General features: G+C 49.3%; 1 protein-coding gene across 3 annotated transcripts in view; it reads left to right on the forward strand.

Annotated features, from left to right (window-relative positions):
• Window positions 1-19,153, forward strand: part of RFX2 (regulatory factor X2) — a 182,818-nt gene that overhangs the window by 112,856 nt on the left and 50,809 nt on the right. For all 3 annotated transcript variants that reach the window (XM_085636800.1, XM_085636802.1, XM_085636801.1), the window contains 2 exons: window positions 2,421-2,518; window positions 5,601-5,750. In XM_085636800.1, coding sequence (XP_085492926.1) covers window positions 2,421-2,518; window positions 5,601-5,750 — 248 coding nt within the window. The remainder of the gene's footprint in view (window positions 1-2,420; window positions 2,519-5,600; window positions 5,751-19,153) is intronic.

Below are 19,153 nucleotides of genomic sequence, written 5' to 3' on the forward strand. Positions count from 1 at the left end.
GCGGCAGCACGCCTCCTCATTCTCACACATGCAGGCGGTGATGTGGCCGGTGACTCAAACATGAGTGGCGATGCTGGCTCTGGGTGAGGTGATGCCGGCTCTGGGTGAGGTGATGCTGGCTCTGGTTGAGGTGAGGCTGGCTCTGGTTGAGGCGAGGCTGCCTGTGTTAGTGGTGCGGCTGCCTGTGGCACTGCTCCCTGGGCTGAACTTGTGCTGGCCAGAGCTGATCTGTGTGGCCGGTGTGCCCTCTCTCCTGCAGCATGTCCTGTCCTGCGCGATGTCACATCTGTGGACAGAAATGCAACATCGGCTCAGTGTACCTGAAGGGCTGCATTGCAAGCATCACAATTAAATCATGTTACACTCTCAATTTGTCCTCTGCCTGCTTTTGGCTAATGTGTGTAACATGCCTTGTTGTCCTGTGCCATTTACTTCATGGTTGGGGTTTCCCTGACTAAATCTCCCAGAATGCATTGCCTGTCTGCACTAACACATGGACTGGAGTGGGATACTCATTTCACAATGGGGGATGTGGGATAGGGGTAGGGGGAGCTACATTGCTGTGCATTCGTCTTACCTTGTTGGGTGGCGGCTCTGGCAGAGCTATCAGCATCCCCAAGGCCTACAACGCTCTCATTCTCGATTGTGGCCCCCACCAGCTCCTCAAGTTCGGTGAGGGCAGGTGCCCTGTTGGTTCCACCACCAGTCTGGCTGGCCTCCTTCTGGATTTCCCCCATCTTCCTCTTGGTTACAATCCTCAGGTCTTACCAGCGCTTTTTTAGGACCTCTATGTCCCTGTGGGTCACTCCCACAGCATTGACCTGCGCCTGGATGGCCAGCCAAATATTGCGCTTTTCAGCCTCAGGCACTTGCAGGGACTGCCTCCCAAACAGCTTCTGGTGCTGCTTCACCACCTCCTCCACCAGCACCTGGAGTTCCTTGGGGCTGAATTTCATCTTCCTCCTCCTTTCCCCTCCATCTCTCACTGTCCTCTGCGTCGACATGATGGTTTTTTTGCTGCACAAACAGGCACTGGCTCCCTGCCTCTCCTCTGCACTCCAAGCCTCTCCAGAGTCTGTTAATTGTGTGCACCTGCCTGGGTGTGGCCACTTCCTGGTTGGGTGGGGTGTGGTTGCACAGGATTGGCTGTTTCATCCAGTCATGTGATTTTTTTTTTTTCCCGAATCGGTAAATACCGATTCGGTATTTACCGATTCGGTACATTCCGATTCTTGATTACCGAATGTTACAGATTCGGTAATTATTACCGAATTTTTACCTACATATAACTTACCGATTCTTAAATACCGATTCGGTACGGTTCGGTATTTAAGAATCGGTAATTTTTATTTACCTACATGAGGCCCATGGTGAGCATCAGGATTAAATGCATGTTCCTTTCATCGTGAAAACTCCCATGTTGCACAACTGAGGGATCTTAGGGCCATATGTAGGTAGGTAAATACCGGTCGGTAACGGCCGAAAATCGGCAATTTTCCCGTTACCGACCGGTATTTAGCCCTTTCTAATGTAGGAGGCAGGTTTTAAGGATTCTGTAATTTACCGATTCCTTATTTTAAGGAATCTGTAAAATACCGAATCCTTAAAAGGTATGTAGGAGGCACTCAAGTGAGCGCATTTTTGCATTCAGGATTCGATATTTACCACCAACTACAAGTTTGTGGTAAATACCGAATACCTTTTAAAAAAGCAATAATTTGCTTTTTCAAGGTGCCATGTGGCAGACATACATGCCCTTAGGGCATGTATGTGCGCCACATGTGCACACTTGCACGATTCAGGGGTGCAACAGGGTGTCAATGTGACACCCTGCCACCCTTGAATATGCTCCCCCTATTACCGATTCGGTATATACCGAATCGGTAATAGTGAATGGCTTCCCATTCATACCTATGGGCCTCCAGGCCCATAGGAATGAATGGGAAGGTATTCCATATTACCGATTCGGTAAATACCGAATCGGTAATAACGAATATTAACGAATCAGTAAAAATTACAGAATGTTTACCTACATTCTATTTACTGATTCATAAATACCGAATCGGTAAAATTTGATATTTAGGAATCGGTAGATAGGAATTATCTACATATGGCCCTTAGTCCTTTAGCCTTCATGAATGGGGCAATGCCCACCTGCACTTGCCCCAACACCTCCGGTACTGCTCAACAAATCACATTACTGTTTTGATACTTAACTTATTACACGTGTTCCTAAGTTTATTTCGAATGCCAGAAGCTTCTGGCAGTACATTCTTTGATACCTCCCAAGAAAAGCTCTTCTGTTGTCTATCGAAGTAGAGGTATATTTCAAATGAATCTAGTCCGATATATGTTAAGTTTTCCACAGTAGGAACATTGTAAAATATTTTTTCACTATATTGTCATTTTTTTCTCTCCAGGCACCTTGACACAAGCTATCCGAAACTTTGCAAAGAGTTTGGAAGGGTGGCTGACCAATGCCATGAGTGACTTTCCCCAGCAGATTATTCAGACAAAGGTAAAGTTGTCCATGCATTATTGCAAGAACCGGTGTTGCTCGTGAGACCAGGGTTGTACTGTCTTAGAAATCATTTCATTTTCATCATATTGCAATATATGATGTTACACCTCTTACAAAGTTATATGTAAAATTATAGCACTATACTGCTGAGTTTGAGCATCTTTACTTTTGTTGAACCCACACTCTCTACACCCTTCAGTTGTGAAATGATGTATATTGCAGTTTTCTGACTCTTATTGATAAGTGTTCTCATGGTGTAATGTGTCCTGGAAAAATGAAGGCACAGGCACTATTCATGTTATATTGCACGCCTTTGAGAATTGTGACATATCGAGGGCCGTATAGGAAGTCAAAAGCGGGAAATCACAAGAGAGCTTAGCTATTTGTTTTATAAAGTGGACGGGGTCAGCTGCATCAGAGCCCAATCGTAGCAAAAGGACCACATGAGGCAATAATTCCACCTTGGAACTTGAAGTGTTCCATTTGCACACCACTGGTGTTCTATCATGGAACCTGCCCCATTTCTGCTATTTGCATAGGCACTGAAAGCCTTGATTGAGAACTCTCTGTGAAGGAACTTTTTACCATCTATGACCTACTGTGTTAGGGGCTCCTCCATCATTTGAGAATATTGACTATACCAAGATGCCCATTGCCCTTGAAACATTGCTATCAACTTCAGTGTCTGGACCACCCATTAAGGGAACTTGGAGTTAGGGAAAAAAGGGGATTGCAGTACATCCTTTATAGCATGCAGTACCTAAGAAATCTTCCAAAATCCTGCCTCTACTGCCTTCTCAAGAGAAGGACACTTTATACTCTTCGGTGGCTGAATCTGTCTGAGGCAGTATCTTGGGCAGCAATGTCATCAAATGGAAGTTTCACACCCCTGAGGACGATGATCAAGCAGAGGTATAACCTGCTCCATAAAGGGTACTCCTCACTGATGCATCAGAACAATAAGATGCGTTTTGGTGGACAAATGGTGGTGACTGCAGCATTTTCAGATTGGACAGACTTTGTCGGTTGAATCTGTCAATCTAGCCTCTATCAGTGAGAATTCCACTGGATTCTTTTATTGCCTAGAGGGGAGGAAATTGTTTTATTGCTCTTCATCTGCACCTGTTGACAAGAAGGGCAGACTTATGAATGTTGTTGCCTTGGTCTGCCAGGCTTTCTTTCTATCTAGATAGTAGTTCTATCTACAATTTGTGACTACTATAGTTCTGCCCTGTTTGAGTCGTATAAACCAGTTTAGAGATCTGCTGCCTAGGGAGTTAAGATGCTCATTTATGAATTCCCCAAGGAGTGTATGATCATTACTGTCCTAGCTCTTTAGTCCCAAACAAGAGAAATCCAGAAGCGCCCTCTTCATGTGGTTTTAGAGGACTAGTGGTGTCAGATTGACCATATCTCCCTCACTCCTTACTTGATTTCTTTAAATTTGGTACTGTATTCTAAATCATCCCCTGAACCTGTGTACTTTTTGACAGGGGCAAAGTGTCCTGCAAAAAGGACAAATGGAAGAAGTTCTACATGTGTTCCTGCAGAAGCCGATGTTGCAAGAACATGTCGGCTAAGGACCAATTCAGCATCTTCTATAGTTGGTTAGATGTTTCTGCGCTTACTATGTATGCAGGTGTCTGCTATTTCCTGCTTATCACAATGTCCTTCTCGGGTATCTTTATCATGACTTCGACGTTGAAAGATTGCCTGAATGGTTTCATAGTGTTTTATCACACAGAAAATACACCCCAGTGCCTGGGAGTTAAAAGTAGTCTTGGCCATTAGGATGTCCCACCCAGGCATAAGGTATACTACCTGAACTTTTCCTGGAAAGGGCCTTTAAATAGTTAAAAAATCCACTAAAAAGTTGATGAAATCCAGCAACTGTGTTCTCGTGAGCCTTCAAAAGAATACCATTGCCGTAATGTTCCAAGTCATTTGACTTCTATGGTAATCTGACTTTTGTTGCCATCCTTCTCAAATTTGTAAAAGTTAAGAAATGGACCGATAACCTAAGATTTAACCAATTATTTAAAGTTGGTTGCAAATCATGGGTCTGTCCTTGCTGTTTTGTCATCTTTGAAGCAGTCAATGGCTGTATTGATCTTCCCTGAATCATTTGTTTTCATCAAAAGTCTAATGTACCCCTCTTGAGCCTCTTCCTGGAAATGAGAGGGCCCATGCCACAAGAGAGAAAGCAGCTATGGAAGCCCTTACAAGAAATGGCCCATACACCAAGATCCACAAGGAAGCCAACAGGATATCAGTTTACTTAATGGACTAAGTCCAAAGCACCTTGATTGGCCTAGCCTTTCACAGTAATTTATTTGCATAATTTGATTATCGCTTAGTTTTCCCCTCTAGTGGACGTAGGGATGATGGTGGTATTCTAGTTCAATATTTATGAATCTCAAAGATTTCATTATGAAGATGGGGAAGTTACTTAGTTGAAATCCTATCAAAGATCTTTTAATTGATGGAAAAAAACACCTCCCCAATCTATGCTAGAAGCATTGCCTACCTAATCTGTTCCTACTCTGATCTCAATGTGAAATTGAATCACTTAGTTGACAAAGTTTAGCATTCTTGCACAGTGTCGCTTTGCAATGTTGAATTCTCTATTGTAAAATATGGTCTGTTCATGATTTTCCAGTTTTTACCCCACTTGTTGCTGAAGTTAAAGTGTACCGGTTTGATAAATGTGTTTTTTATTCATTTCTTCTTTAAAATTATGTTTTCTGTGTAATTGTGAATGCCAGTTTAATCAGCAGGTAAAAAGAGTTTTAGCTAATTGCAAGCCAATGATTAACTACAAGTCATGGCTCTAACATTTTGACTCATAGAACAGCATATTTATTTTCAGTGTAAAAGCTACAACACTAATACTCTTGACGTAGATGGGTAATTGGTATAAGACTTAATACCTATCGACAAATCCCCTATATCACATAAGTTTGTACATGAGAGTTCATATTTCTGTTGTTCTTTCCATAAACATTCATAATGATCCTTTTGACACCACTTTATGTATGTTGGAAGATTAACTCTAGTTATTTTGTCACCTGATTTCAAGGTTGGGGTAGTAAGTGCCTTTGCTCAGACATTACGAAGATATACATCCCTAAATCACCTAGCGCAGGCAGCACGGGCGGTGCTCCAAAATACCTCTCAGATCAACCAGATGCTCAGTGATCTCAATCGAGTGGACTTTGCTAATGTTCAGGTAATTTCTACATGTCTTTTTTTTTTCTCTGTGACCAGTCATTTCTTGTCTGAAATTTGGAGACCAAATCATTTTACAAAACAGAATTCCTAAAGTTGTAAGAATTTAAATTTTCTACATATCAAACAGTCCATTAAGTTGAATGAAAGCTGTTCATGTTGTTGCCTTTTGGATGCGTAGGGGCACTATTAGATAGTCCGTCGCTCTGTTAAGTAGCTTGGGTAGAGTCATTGGCCAAAGCAGTAGAGGAAGGTCCACCTATGTAATGTTTGTACCATAGCAACGTTGGCCACACCTTTCCTTCTTTCCACTTACTAACATGGCGCCAGCTGCCTTTTGGGAAGTGAACAGGAATAAAGAGCATATGAATTAATAATGCACTAAAATTCCACCAGAGCCGGGTGGGAAGTAAGTCGTAACTCCAGGGTGACCTCATTCTAGAGGTGCCGAGAAGTAATGGTAGCTATCAGGCCATCTAACCTTCTATGCTAACTCTGATAATGCAATGAAGCACTTGGGCTCCTCCAACATCCTCTTTACTTCTTAAAGTTGTTGGTCCTCTGTGCTTCCATCATGCTCTTGTATCCAATAGAAAACTTCAGTATTTAGACTCTTTAATAGCCATCTTTCTTAAGATCCTCCGCAGTTTGGGCAACAGGTCTATTAAATCCATTCTGTCTCAATTGATGTGAACTGCCATGGTGGAGGAAGTCATAACGGAGGAGGAATCTGTGACCCAGGCAATACTGGAGGTCTGGTTTGTAAACCCAGGTGCCTGACATGAATGCAGGAATTAGTCAAATAATCCCACTTCTAGGCAGAATGAGAACTTAACATTTTCCTGCTGCACTCTGTAAGAGCTGTAGCGGAGGTGAGGCGATGAAACTCCCAAGCAACAGCTTTACATGCTGTTAATGTCTTGAAGGGTCAGTTCTCAGACAGACCTATGGCTGACACCAAGTGCACAACCCATGCAGCATTAAAGCTGTACTTTCAAATTACAGCCACAAGATGGTGGAATATGCACAGTATATGTATGCATGTGTGTGTGTATATATATATATATATATATATATATATATATATATATTATATATATATATATATATATATTATATAATCTACTGCCGGTCGCCAGTAGATAGTTATAGTTAGGACCGTGTTTCCATAGGAAATCAGAAAATTCTATTTTGAATAACTTTGGCGCCAGTTGACGAATCCTCGCGAATTTTTCAAAATAGGTGGGGCGCTCCGCTCCGCTTCTACCCTGAAAGTCTAGGGGTGATTAGTCAAGCGGGGGCTGAGAAAGGGGGGTCCCAAAACCCGTTTTCCCCATGCATTTTTCCATAGGGACCTTTAGTCCAAGGTACATCCCGAACGGCTGAACAGAATTATTTGAAATTTGGCAAAGAGAAAGTCCTCAGGTCAGGGATGTGCCTTTTGAATATCTGGAGTCAATCTGTTCAGTAGTTCCTGAGAAAATTTCAGTTAAAAGTACATATATATCTATAGGCGCGCACCGTGCGCGTACGGTAAGCTTACCGTACGCTGCCGTGCGCGAGCGTAATTCTGATTGGTGGTTACATGACAGTAAACATTCCAGTCGGTCGAAATCAGGAAGTGTCGGCCGCCATTTTGTGTGTCTCACACAAAAAAACAAAGGTGGAGAACGTGAAAAGGGGGCAAGGTAGAGAGTTGCAGACCCCCTAGCCTTTGTCAGGGGGTCCAAAAAGGACCCAGAAGTGTGAAAAATACATTTTTTTTTTTTTTTTAACTTTTAAAGACCTTTATTTAAACTTTCCGGTACACAGCAGAGAGCCTACAACCCTGCGGGCCGGCCGCGAAGAACACAGTTGGATTTATGTCGGATCACACAGCCCTGTGCCGTCAACCCGGAGGTACGGCGGCGTTGAGGAATGCAAACGTACCGAGAGGTAGAGAAGAATGTTGCAGGTCTCAGAATTACAGCAAACAACCACAAATTAAGGGCATGCTGCCCTAGGAGGCATAAGGTGCCGAAACTTCCAACTCCCCCCCCCCCCCCCCTCCCTAAACACCGGTCAACACTGCACTTTCGTGTGTGCCCCCCCCCCCCCCTTCCCAGCTCCCCAAGCCGCAATAGCAGGTGTCTAGACATCTCCGGGTTCTTCCTGCACAATGGAAGGAGGCTCGCAAATGCCCCCCCTAAAATCATTCCACTTGGACCACACCTCAACCCACTTGCGCGGGCACCCTCTCGCCACATATACTGTCCTTTCCTGCAGCATGCACCAGTCCATGTCGCCGGTCCAGTCTGAAAGTCTCGGTGGAACAGCGCTGCCCCAGAGCCTGGCAATGTTCCTTTTTGCTATCATTTGCCCGAGTGTCACCCAGAGCCTCCCCTTTGGCGGCAGGTCAGTTGGTTCCCATATATTGAGGAGGCACCTCTTGGCCTCCGGGCGAATCTCCACCTCCCACACCTCCTCCATATTCCGCACCACCCTCCTCCAGTACCTCTGAATCTTCGGGCAGTCCCACAGCACGTGAAAAAAGGTTCCATCTCCTCCACACCCCCTCCTACATAGCGTTGTGTCCGCCCTACCCATCATATGTAGTCTCGTGCAAGAGATATAGACTCTGTGTAGGATCTTCAATTGGATAAGCCGCAATCGGGCCGATATCGCGACCTCACGTGGAGAAGCCAAAGCATGCAGCCACTCCTCGTCATCTATTTCCAGCCCTTCAGCGACCCACTTTTCTTTAAGGGGAAGAAGCAAATCTGGGGGGTTATTAATAAGTTTTTTGTAGGTGAGGGATATGGCGTGTTCCGCGAGGAGTCCATCTAGCAATCTATCTTCGAGCGGGGAGGCTGGCGGCAGCTTGACCTCCGGTGGGATATTCGCCTGTAAGGAGTGGCGCACCTGCAAGTATCTGAAATATTCGGCATCTGCCAGCTCGTACGCGTCCTGCATTTGGGCGAATGTGCGGATCCCGGCAGGTCCCCAGATGTCTTTGATTTGAGAGATGCCGATAAGATCCCAATTGCGGAATCCTTTGGTGCGCCGCAGATTTCCCAACGCTTCTGAGGCCCATAGTGGCGTGGCCATCGTGAGGACTCCGGACCATCCGAGCTTCTTCTGTGCGATGTGCCACAGCTGTACCGAATGAAGTGTCGGGCCGGTGAGTCTGCTCACACCCTGTCTAGAGTAGAGTGCTATTTCATAGTTCCCCCCGGGAAGCAGCCATCTATCCATGCCGTAAGCCGGGTCATTCCCGTCCCCGTACGTCCCTTGGTTGATCGCGGATAGGTGGGCCGCCCAGTAGTATTTACGAATATCGGGGAGAGCGATTCCACCATCGTACCACCCCAGCGTGAGTTTGGCCAGTGAGATTCGGGGCTGCCCGGCCCAAAGGAGGTCGCGCAGCGCAGCTTCGATTGCTAGGAAGTAACTGTTCGGGACCAGGTGTGGGTAATTTTGGAGCGCGTAGAGAAACCGCGGGAGCGAGAGCATCTTAAATAAGGCTGCCCTGCCCAGCAATGACAGGGGCAGATGCTGCCAGGATTTCGCCTCCCTTTGAAGCCGAAGCAGCGGCGGCTTGAGATTGTGCTCGTACAGCAGAGCCTTATTAACAGTAATATACACTCCGAGATACTTAAACCCGTCCTCTGCCACCCGAATAGGGCAAGAGTCAGGGAGTCTGGGAGGGTCCCCACGGAGGACGTATAGATGCGATTTGGCCCAGTTGACTCGGAAGCCAGAATTGCGACCGAAACTGTTCAGTATATTCAGCGCCGCGATCAGTGACCCACGCGGCTTCGAGAGGTAAAGAAGTATGTCATCGGCATAGAGGGATATCTTATCCTCCCACCCCTCCGCCCATGTTATGCCCTGCACGGTGGCAACCTGTCTTATCCAGGCCGCAAGCGGTTCGAGGGAGAGGGCGAATAGAAGGGGGGACAGGGGACAGCCCTGCCGAGTTCCTCTGGCCAGCGTGAAGACTTCAGACACCTTATTGTTTACCAGCACCTGCGCCAGGGGTTCCGCATACAGTAATCGCACCCAAGCGATGAACTGGGGTCCAAAGCCCAGCTTGCGCAGGACTGCGAACATGTAGGGCCACTCTAGGGTGTCGAAGGCCATGGTGGCATCCAACGAGACCACCACCGCGTCCTCTTGAAGACTGTGGCACTGCCCTAGCACCCCATGCAATCTCCTAATATTGAGGGCCGTATTTCGGTGGGGCATGAATCCCGATTGGTCAGGGTGGATTAGCGACGAAAGCACCGGCTTAAGCCTATTGGCCAGCGTCTTGGCAAGTATTTTAGGTTCCGCGTTTAGAAGCGAAATGGGTCTGTATGATGCGCAAGAGTCTTTGGGTTTACCTTCTTTCGGAATTGCCACTATGGTCGCTAATCGCTGGTCCCGGGGCAGCAGCCCTACTGCTTTACTGCGGTCGAACATGAGTTTGAGGTGCTTACTAGTGACGTCTGGCTGGAGTTTGTAGATCTCTATGGGTATGCCGTTCGGACCGAGCGCCTTACCAGGACGGAGGTCTCCTATCGCCCGCTGGAGCTCAGCCTCGGTGAGCGGGCTGTCAAGAGCCTCCCGATCTGCGTCCGAGAGAGTGGGCAAGCGTATGTCTGCGAGGAGGTCCATGGAGTCCTCCTCCGGCCGGTCCGACTCTCGCCTGTAAACCTGCTGGTAATAGTCGGCGAACTGTTGTACTATTTCCCGGGGTTCCGTGAGCACTCTCCCCAATTCAGTGTGCAACTCCGGCACCACCCTGCTGGCCTGTTGTTTCCGCTCAAGCCATGCAATAAGTTTCCCGGCTTTGTCACCTTGATCATATATTCTACCAATTCTATGCCGAGCCACCGTCTGGGCCTCCTGGGTCACCAGCGCTTTGTACTCCGCCGCCTTTAGCTGCATCGCGTGCCTAAGCTCCCGGTCGCCGCTGGTCATTGCCTTCCTTTCTAGTTCCTCAAGTTGCTCCTCCAGCGCTGTGGTCTGCTGGCTGCGTTCCCGTCGCCGAGCCGCGCACCACAGTTTTAAACGCCTCCCACAGGGTGACAGGGGAGGCGACCGACCGATCGTTTTCTGTGAAGTAGTGCGAGATTGAAGTGGATATGTGTTTCCTAGTGACCTCGTGTTTCAAGTGCCAGGGATTAATTGGCGCAGTGCAGCCCTCCCGTCTACTTCCGAATATAATATGTGCAAGGACCGGTGAATGGTCAGAGATGCCCCTGGGGAGGAATTCGGCCTCCAGTACCGCCATGTCGTGTTGGAGCAGGGTGAGGATGTAGTCCAGCCGTGAGAAGGAGTGGTGCGCCCCGGAGAAGAAACTAAAGCTACTTTCAGTGGGGTGGAGTAGGCGCCAAACGTCCGTCAGCCCAAAGGACTCGAGGAAGTCCGGCAGCCACCTTTGCCCCTGGGGCAGGTCTCTAGGTGGCAGCCTGTCTTGGGCTCCCGATGCCACTGCGTTCAAGTCCCCTCCCAGAACGAGCCGACCCTCGGGTAGCGAAAGGAGGAATGAGCCCAGGTCTGCGAAGGCCCGGGCCTGTAGGCCTGGGGGGATATAGACTGAAAGAAGATTAAGCGCCCGGCCTTCCCAACGCCCCGACACAGCCGTGAAGCGGCCCTGCGGGTCGGTCTTGGTGATATCTACATGAAGGGGCAGCGAGCGTCGCAGGAGTATACCCACTCCTCTCGATCCAGTGGTGAAACCTGAGTGTGCTGCTAGAGTGTAACCATATCTATTCAGGGCATGACAGACATTCCCCAGTAAGTGTGTTTCTTGCAGAAGCACCACATCTGGCTGGTGCCGTTTGAGGAACTGCAAAACTATAGTACGCTTAAGTCTGTCCCCCATACCGTTGACGTTCCAGCTGAGGATCTTCAAGCTTTTTTCCCACCTCCTAGCCATAGCTGTGTCTTACAAGGGTGCCTTGTCCCACCACCCGGGCATCAATTGTGTTGACATAGTTTGTGTGACCGTAAAGGATCCCCAACTCCCACCCCTCCCTGAGTCCCACCCCACAATGACAAACCATACAAAATACAACAAACCCAATAAACCGGACCATCAACTCCCTCCCTCCCGAAGCTGGCCCTGACCTCCCTGCCCCCCCATCCCAAAACAACCCCCCCCACCCTGCCCCCTGCTCCGTGGGTCTTGAACTACCCACCACCCCAATTAGCAGAGCGCCTGTCGCCCCACCCCACCCCGGTGAACCCACCGAGGAACTCAACTTGGGAAGTTCGTGGGCTAGTCCCCTTTGGTCGCCCGTCCGTGGTGTCCCAGTTCGTTCAGCCCCTCTGTCCCGGAGTCACCCATACAGTGAAGCCAACCGTAGAGGTAGTGAGGCGGCCAGTGTACCCCAGAGTTAACTAGTCTCAAAATAAAGGCACGTGTGGTATACTATACTGTCTGATGTCTTCTCAGCGCTATCTCTCGTGGTCTCAGCGCGGCGTCCCTTCTCTGGACGAGCCCCAACGGGGACTGTTGGACCTGGAACGCCAGGACCGCTGACTTGGCTCACCACCCGCTGGGTGTCCCGGCGCCGACTCCGTGGCGGGCAGGCCCGCGTCTCGCCGCTGTACATCTTCACGTCGGGAACCCTGCGTCGCCTCTCCCGCATCCAGCCACTCCTGCACCGCTTCCGGCGTGGTGAAGAAGAGGGATCGTCCACCGGTGATGATTTTCAATTTGGCGGGAAAGAACATCATGTATCTGATCCCACGCTCGCGGAGCGCCGCCTTGACCCCTTGGAAGGAGCGCCTTTCCCGCTGGACCTGGAGCGTGAAGTCAGGAAAGAACCGGATCGTGGCCCCCTCATACTGTAGGTCACCGTGCTGCCGTGCCGCCTGGAGAATTGCGTCCCGGTCCCGGAAATTCAGAATTTTGGCTATGATCGTCCGTGGCATGGCCCCAGGCTTGGGTCGTGGGATAGGGGCCCTGTGCGCCCGCTCAATGGTGAAGAGCTTCGAGAGACGCTTGGGTTTAAGGTGTCGTAGGATCAGGTCCTCCAGGAAGAGCTCCACACTGTCTCCTTCAAGTCCTTCCGCCACACCCACGACGCGGATATTACTTCTCCGAGCCCTCCCTTCTTGGTCATCAAGCCGCAGGGCCATCAGGCGGTGCTGGTGCACTAGCTCATTCACCCTACCCTCAAGCCGCTTCTCCGAGTCCTGTAGGGCCTTTATATCGACTTCATTAGCCTTGGACCGGTCAGTGGTTTTCCCCAGGTCGGCTCGGAGCAGGGCCACTTCAATGGTGATCTTATCCATTTTGGTTTCCAAGTTCGTGCCCAGGGTTTGAATCGCAGCCATGATGGACTTCAAGGAAGGGTCCGCTGGGTCCGCATCATCCTTCGGAGCCCTTTCCGCCTGAGGCGGCGCCTTGGCTACTGTGTACTGGTCAAGCTTGTTGGCCTGTGTTGCGGCTCCACTCTTGGGTCGCATGGCGGTCCGGGCACCCTGCGGGCCGTATGCGACACCGCCCGCCGCAACACCAAGGTGTCCTTGGTCCGACCAGCGTTCGCGGACTTAGCCTTGGGCCCACCGCTCTTGCTCAGGGATCGATAGAGGGAGGAAGACCTCCGCCGCCAAAAGGGAGGCCCGAAATCAGATCCAGTACACCGTCCCCATCCCGGTCAGCCAGGCGGTGCGCAGTCCCCAGTCACGCTCGTGGGCCTCACCGGATGAGTGGGCCGGGCGCCCCTCCGCAACAGGCCACCCTCTGCTCTTCTGTGGCCACAAAATGGCGTCCCCTTCTAGGCCAGGGAATCACTCCGCCGCAGCCCCAGTCGCGATCGTGCACCTTCCCTTGGACGACTGCTGGTCCCCGCCGCAGCACCCAGGCGCCCCCTGGTCCGGGCTGGGTTTCACGGACGTATCCTTGGGCCCACAGCTCTCTCTCAGGGATCGATAGGGGGAGGAAGGTCTCCGCCGCCAACAGCCGGGCCCGATATCGAGTAGAGCGCTCCGTCCCACTCCCGGGCAGCCAGGTGGTTCGCAGTCCCCAGTCGTGCTCGTGGGTCTCACCGGAGGGTAGGGCAGGGCGCCCCTCAGCAACAGGCCTCCCTCTGCTCTCTCGTGGCCGCAAAATGGCGCCCTCTTCTCGGCCAGGGAATCACTCCGTCGCAGCCCCAGTCGCGATCTTGCACCTTCCCTGTGGACGTCTGCTGGTCTCCGGCCTTGGCCGCAGGCTCCCAGGCCCAGGGGCGGTCCCGAGCCGCGATATCAGCCGCGTTCTCCCGCGACGGCGTCACTCCGAGCGCGTCGCTGGGCAGGCCCTCGCCGGGGCCTCAGGTAGCGCCGGGAGCCGTCACAGAGCTCCGGAGCCAAGGCGTCCGGCCGCCGTCATCCGCTGCGGCCACCCTCCCGGGCCGTGTGAGTGTCGCCTGGGGTCGCCGAGCTGCTTTCGTGGGCACTGGGTCAGGGGGAGCCGGGGGAGCTCCAAGGGCACTCCCCTCAGCACGGATTAAGTCCGGATTTCGATGGAACACCAACGGTCCCGACGGAGCTCCGGGATCAGGCGGCCATTCACCACGGCGCCTAGCCACGCCCCCCGAAAAATACATTTTTAATTTTAACAAACAAATTGTGGCGTGCGCGTACGGTACGCGTACGACGAAAAAAAAAAAAAAAAAATCAAAATTAAATGTTTAGATGTTGGATGGCTCTAAAAAGAGCCGTTGTGTTCATTGAGTGTTTTTTTGTACCTACAAGTAAGTACCGATGCAGAGTCGAAAGTTCAAGAGGAAGACTCTGTTCCCTTCATCATTGAAATGTACACCGTCTCCTCTCTAAATGTCTTGCATGTTGTAACGCAAGTTGTTGTGGTATATAGAACCCATACGACGACGACTACTTTCTCATCGCCTAAGCCTGCTATGTTGATGTCGTTGACGCTGGTTTCAGTGACGGTGAAGCCTAAGTCAGCTGCTTTCTCTTCGTTGAAGAAGTTAAAGAAGACACTTTCGTCGACGGACGCTGCTTCGTCGACGGGAACTTCCAAGGATCTATTGGTTCCGTCGATGTTTACCTCATCGACGCACTCCTCGTCGACGCCTGTCCCATTGACGGTTGTCTCGTCGACACCTGCTTCATCCACGCCTGCTTCATCGATGGTTCCTCCTTCGATGCCTGCTTCATCGCCGATCGCTCCGTCGACGGTTGCTTCGTGGGCGACAGTGAAGACTTTACAGATGGAGAGTCAAGTATGTGTTTCGTCCACGGCAGCAGCTTCGACGATGGAATCCCTGGTTTTGCCTCTAGGTTTGATGCCTCTAGTGCCTTTGAAGCCTTCAGCAGCCCTTCTGTCTTCATCTGAATCCAGGAAAGGCTCAGTGCTTCAACGTAGACCATCTTCAATGGATCTTTTATTTGCTATACAAGCCTCTCCAAACCTTCCAGTGCAACTGTTGGATTATGGGGCGGACGAGGAGGATTCAGAGGAGGATGATAGGTTTCAAGCAGCTCGTAGTCCAGAGCTCCTCATTAAGTGCCAGGACATAGATGAAGAACAAGACTATGACTATTATTCGGAGCTGAATTTCCAATCGCAGTCTGAAAGTCTGACTGCACAGATGCCTCTGTCACTCAATCAAAATTTGCAGCACATAATAAATGACTATTACTGCCGTTTCACTCCTTCAGAGCCAGCTTCTTCTGTCTCTCAAACACCTGTTCCTCCACCTTCTTCAATCATTGCACCTCCTCCTCCTACTTCTCTGGTGGCATCTACTGCTCATATTATACAGGACACTCATTCAACTGATGAGGACAGAGAAGAAGGGGAGTTAGACGATGTATCCTTACTTACTGAATAGGACAATTACCAAATTCAGACACCGCCGCCTGCCTCTCCTACTCCTATGGAATTCCGCCTGTGGATATAGGTGGATTTCCATGTACTCGTGGACAGAGCAGCCAAGAGATTTCATCTCCCTATGGTCTCAAAGGATGAGGATTGTTTTTTATATGATTTCAAGAATCGACCACAAAAACAGGTGCGGGCGATTCCTATAATCGATTTCATCTGGCTGGAGGGTCTGAAGGTCATGAAAACCCCTGCCTCCATTCCTCAGTCCTGCTGCGCTTGGATAAAAAGTACAAGGCACCAGACAATTAGCCAGCCTGTTTAATTGGTCAACCGGATTCGGTTATTTCGCAGGCAGCTAAGCGTCGTGCCAGGAATCCCTCTTCTCCATTGTCTGCTCCTCCTGATCAGGAAGGCAGACGCCTTGATGCCATTGGCAAAAAATGTTAAACCATGGCAGCCACTACGGTCCGTGCGACTAATTCCCTTGCCGTTCTAGGCCGCTATGATAGGCAAATGTGGTCGGACATTTCTCCTTTCATCGATCTGTTGTCTGAAGACTCAAAGACCGAAGCTTTAAAGATTCTCCAGGAAGGGGAGAAGATCTCTGCCGAGATCATTGATTGTGCAGTGGATGTCTCTTCCACAGGTTTTCGCCAGTTGACGGGTGCCGTAGTTCTCCGAAGGCAGGGTTGGTTAAGAGGTACCTCTTTTCACCAAGAAGTGAAAACGAAAATTATTGATATGCCTTTTGACGGAGGATCACTTTTTGGACAGCACATAGATGATGCCCTCCAAACAATTAAAAAAGATACTGACACTGCACGGGCTCTAGGCACTTTACAATTTAAAAAGCAGCCTTTTCATGGCGCGAGAGGTTGTGGATCCTCCCATTACTTTCGAAGAGGTTACAATCAGAACCGACCGTATCCGGGACAACGTTACTCTTCTTCTCAGCAACATCAAACTTATTGTCAACCTCCAGCTGCCTCCTATAAGCAGTACAGAGGAAAATCTTCCTACAGAGGCAGAAATTCTTCAAAAAAGCAGTGACAGCCGCCACCTGCCTACCACTCTGCTCAACAACCCAGCCAAAGTTGGAGGACAAATCTCCCATTTCTTCTCAAATTGGTCTGTCATCACTACAGATCGATGGGTGTTGGACATAGTGTCCAGAGGGCACACCCTGGAATTTGTAAAAATTTTCCCCAAATTCTCCTCCCAGAGGTCCTCCTCCTGCACATCTGAAGGAACTCTTATGCCAAATCAAAGTCATGTTACAAAAAGGAGCGATCGAAGTGGTTCCAAAATTACAAAGGGGTGCAGGTTTTTATTTGAGATTCTTCCTCAGCAAGAAAAAGTCAGGGGATTGGCGCCCCTTCCTGGACCTTCGTTCCCTCAACAAATTTCTCAAAATGCAATCATTTCGAATGTCGTCTCTCCAAGAAGTATTCAGTTTCTATCTCAAGGAGATTACATGACAACACTGGATCTTCAAGATGCCTATTTTCATGTCCCCATCCTACCCAGACACAAAAAATTCCTGCGCTTCAGAGTGCCTGGCAGAGACTTCCAAATTAAAGTCCTTCCCTTCGGCCTCCGCTCTGCGCCCTAAGTGTTCACCAAGATTTTAGCACCGGTGGCAGCACGTCTTCGTCAAACTTCCCTACCTAGACTACTGCCTTATCAAGGCGCAGTCATTTACAGTGGCAACAAGACACACTCAAATATGCCGGTCTCTATTTCAGTCCCTGGGCCTGTCCATAAACCTGGAGAAGTCGCACTTCACCCCTTCTCAGGTTCGGACTTTTGTGGGAGCCATGATAAATATCGACGGTGGACCGATGTGAGGAGTCTCAGTGCCGTGAGTCTTTGGAGTAAGTGTGACAACAAGTCCACGGTCCCACAACGGTCCCGGGTTTGGAGAATTTCTAATAAACCCTTAAACTTGTTCGCTCTTGAAAATTATCCAGAGTGCAGGACGTAAGCAGTATTGGCTGTTTGTCGGTAGAAGGTAAAAAACCCCAATTAGGGGTGTAGACCAGAGAATAACGGGACCAACACCCTGATGAATGCCAATACGACTCAGATGAGCGTGTAACAGTGGCAGAAACATGTTGGTTTACGCAGCAGGGATTTAGGGGTCTTTACCTCCCCTAATTGTCCCGAGAGATTGTTTTTAATCCTGCCAGGGGGTGACAGGAATAAAATTGAAGACTGTCCCCTCCTAGGCAGTCTTAAGTGTTTGTCTGCACTTTGTGGTCCCTTCTTTAGGGAATAATTCTCCTTGTTTTTGTCTTCACTATTTGTGTTTTTTGTTGACACTGTCCGTCTTTCTGCAACCTCACCACTATATACTTCATTTTAAAAAACATTGCACTCCGCCCACTGTGTTGGTATGCACGGGGGCGTCTGACGCGGCCCAATGATGAAGCATGACACTGCAAAGTGTGTGAGGGCAGTATTATAATAAAAATGTTTTTTCCTTCTTGCTATACCTCTGGGCTTTAGATAGTGAAGGATAAAACTGTTCCCTTGTCATTATCTTATTGCTTTGTAAATAATAATTTTTTGTAGTTCTTCTCTGTGCAGTGAGTTTCACCGTTTGATAGGGGAGTCAGAGAAGGCTCTTGTTCTCCCTAGTCTCTCTTTTTTGTGATATATAAGCCATGATAAATTCTCAGACAACAAAGGCGTATGTCTCAAACGAAAGACAACGGATTTCCAAGCTGGCATCTCTTCTACGGGCAAGAAAGTCCGTTTCTGTTCGACAGTTCAAGTCACTTCTGGTAATGCTTTCTTCCTGCATTCCCTTAATTCCCAACTGCCATCTCAAAATGAGACCATTACAAGAGGAAATCAATAAACAATGGCATCAGGTCTCAGGGTCTTTCGACGATGTGATCGTCATTACTTCTCGGATGCACAAAGCGTTGCTATGGTGGACTCACAAAACAAACTTGTCAGCAGGCTGCTCCATCGTAGCAGATGATCCAAGTCTCATCCATACAACAGAGGCTTCCCTCGAGTGATGGGTGGCACATCTTCAAGGTCTCACAGTCAAGGGCAAATGGAATGCTCTGCAAAGAACTTGGCACATAAACCTTCTGGAATTACTAGCGATATCCCTGGCGTTACGATCTTTTCTCACCCTTCTTCAAGGTGCTTCAGTGTTGATCCGGACAGACAACACTACAAGCATGCATTATGTGAACAAACAAGGGGGCACACTGTCCACTCTCCTGTCCCTACAAGCACAGCAGATCTGGAACTGGGCGATTCGACATCAAATAACAGTTCATGTTCCGGGAGTGTCCAACGCTCTGGCGGGCTCCCTGAGCAGGTCAATTTCGTCCCACCACGAGTGGGAACTTCATCAGCCAACGCTGGACAACCTCTTCATTAGTGTGGACGGCCCAATCTAGATCTATTTGCAACCAGTCGGAACCGCAAATGCCAATTTTACGCAAGCTGGCTTCCCCAACCAGGGTCGTGCGGGAATGCCTTTTTGATAAATTGGTCAAAAATGTATGCTTGCGTTTTACCGCCGATTCCTCTAGTCCCAAGGGTGCTGCGGAAGATGCGGAGGGAGCCATGTT

This window comes from Triturus cristatus, chromosome 12, assembly GCF_964204655.1.
Source record: "Triturus cristatus chromosome 12, aTriCri1.1, whole genome shotgun sequence".
Taxonomy (NCBI): domain Eukaryota; kingdom Metazoa; phylum Chordata; class Amphibia; order Caudata; family Salamandridae; genus Triturus; species Triturus cristatus.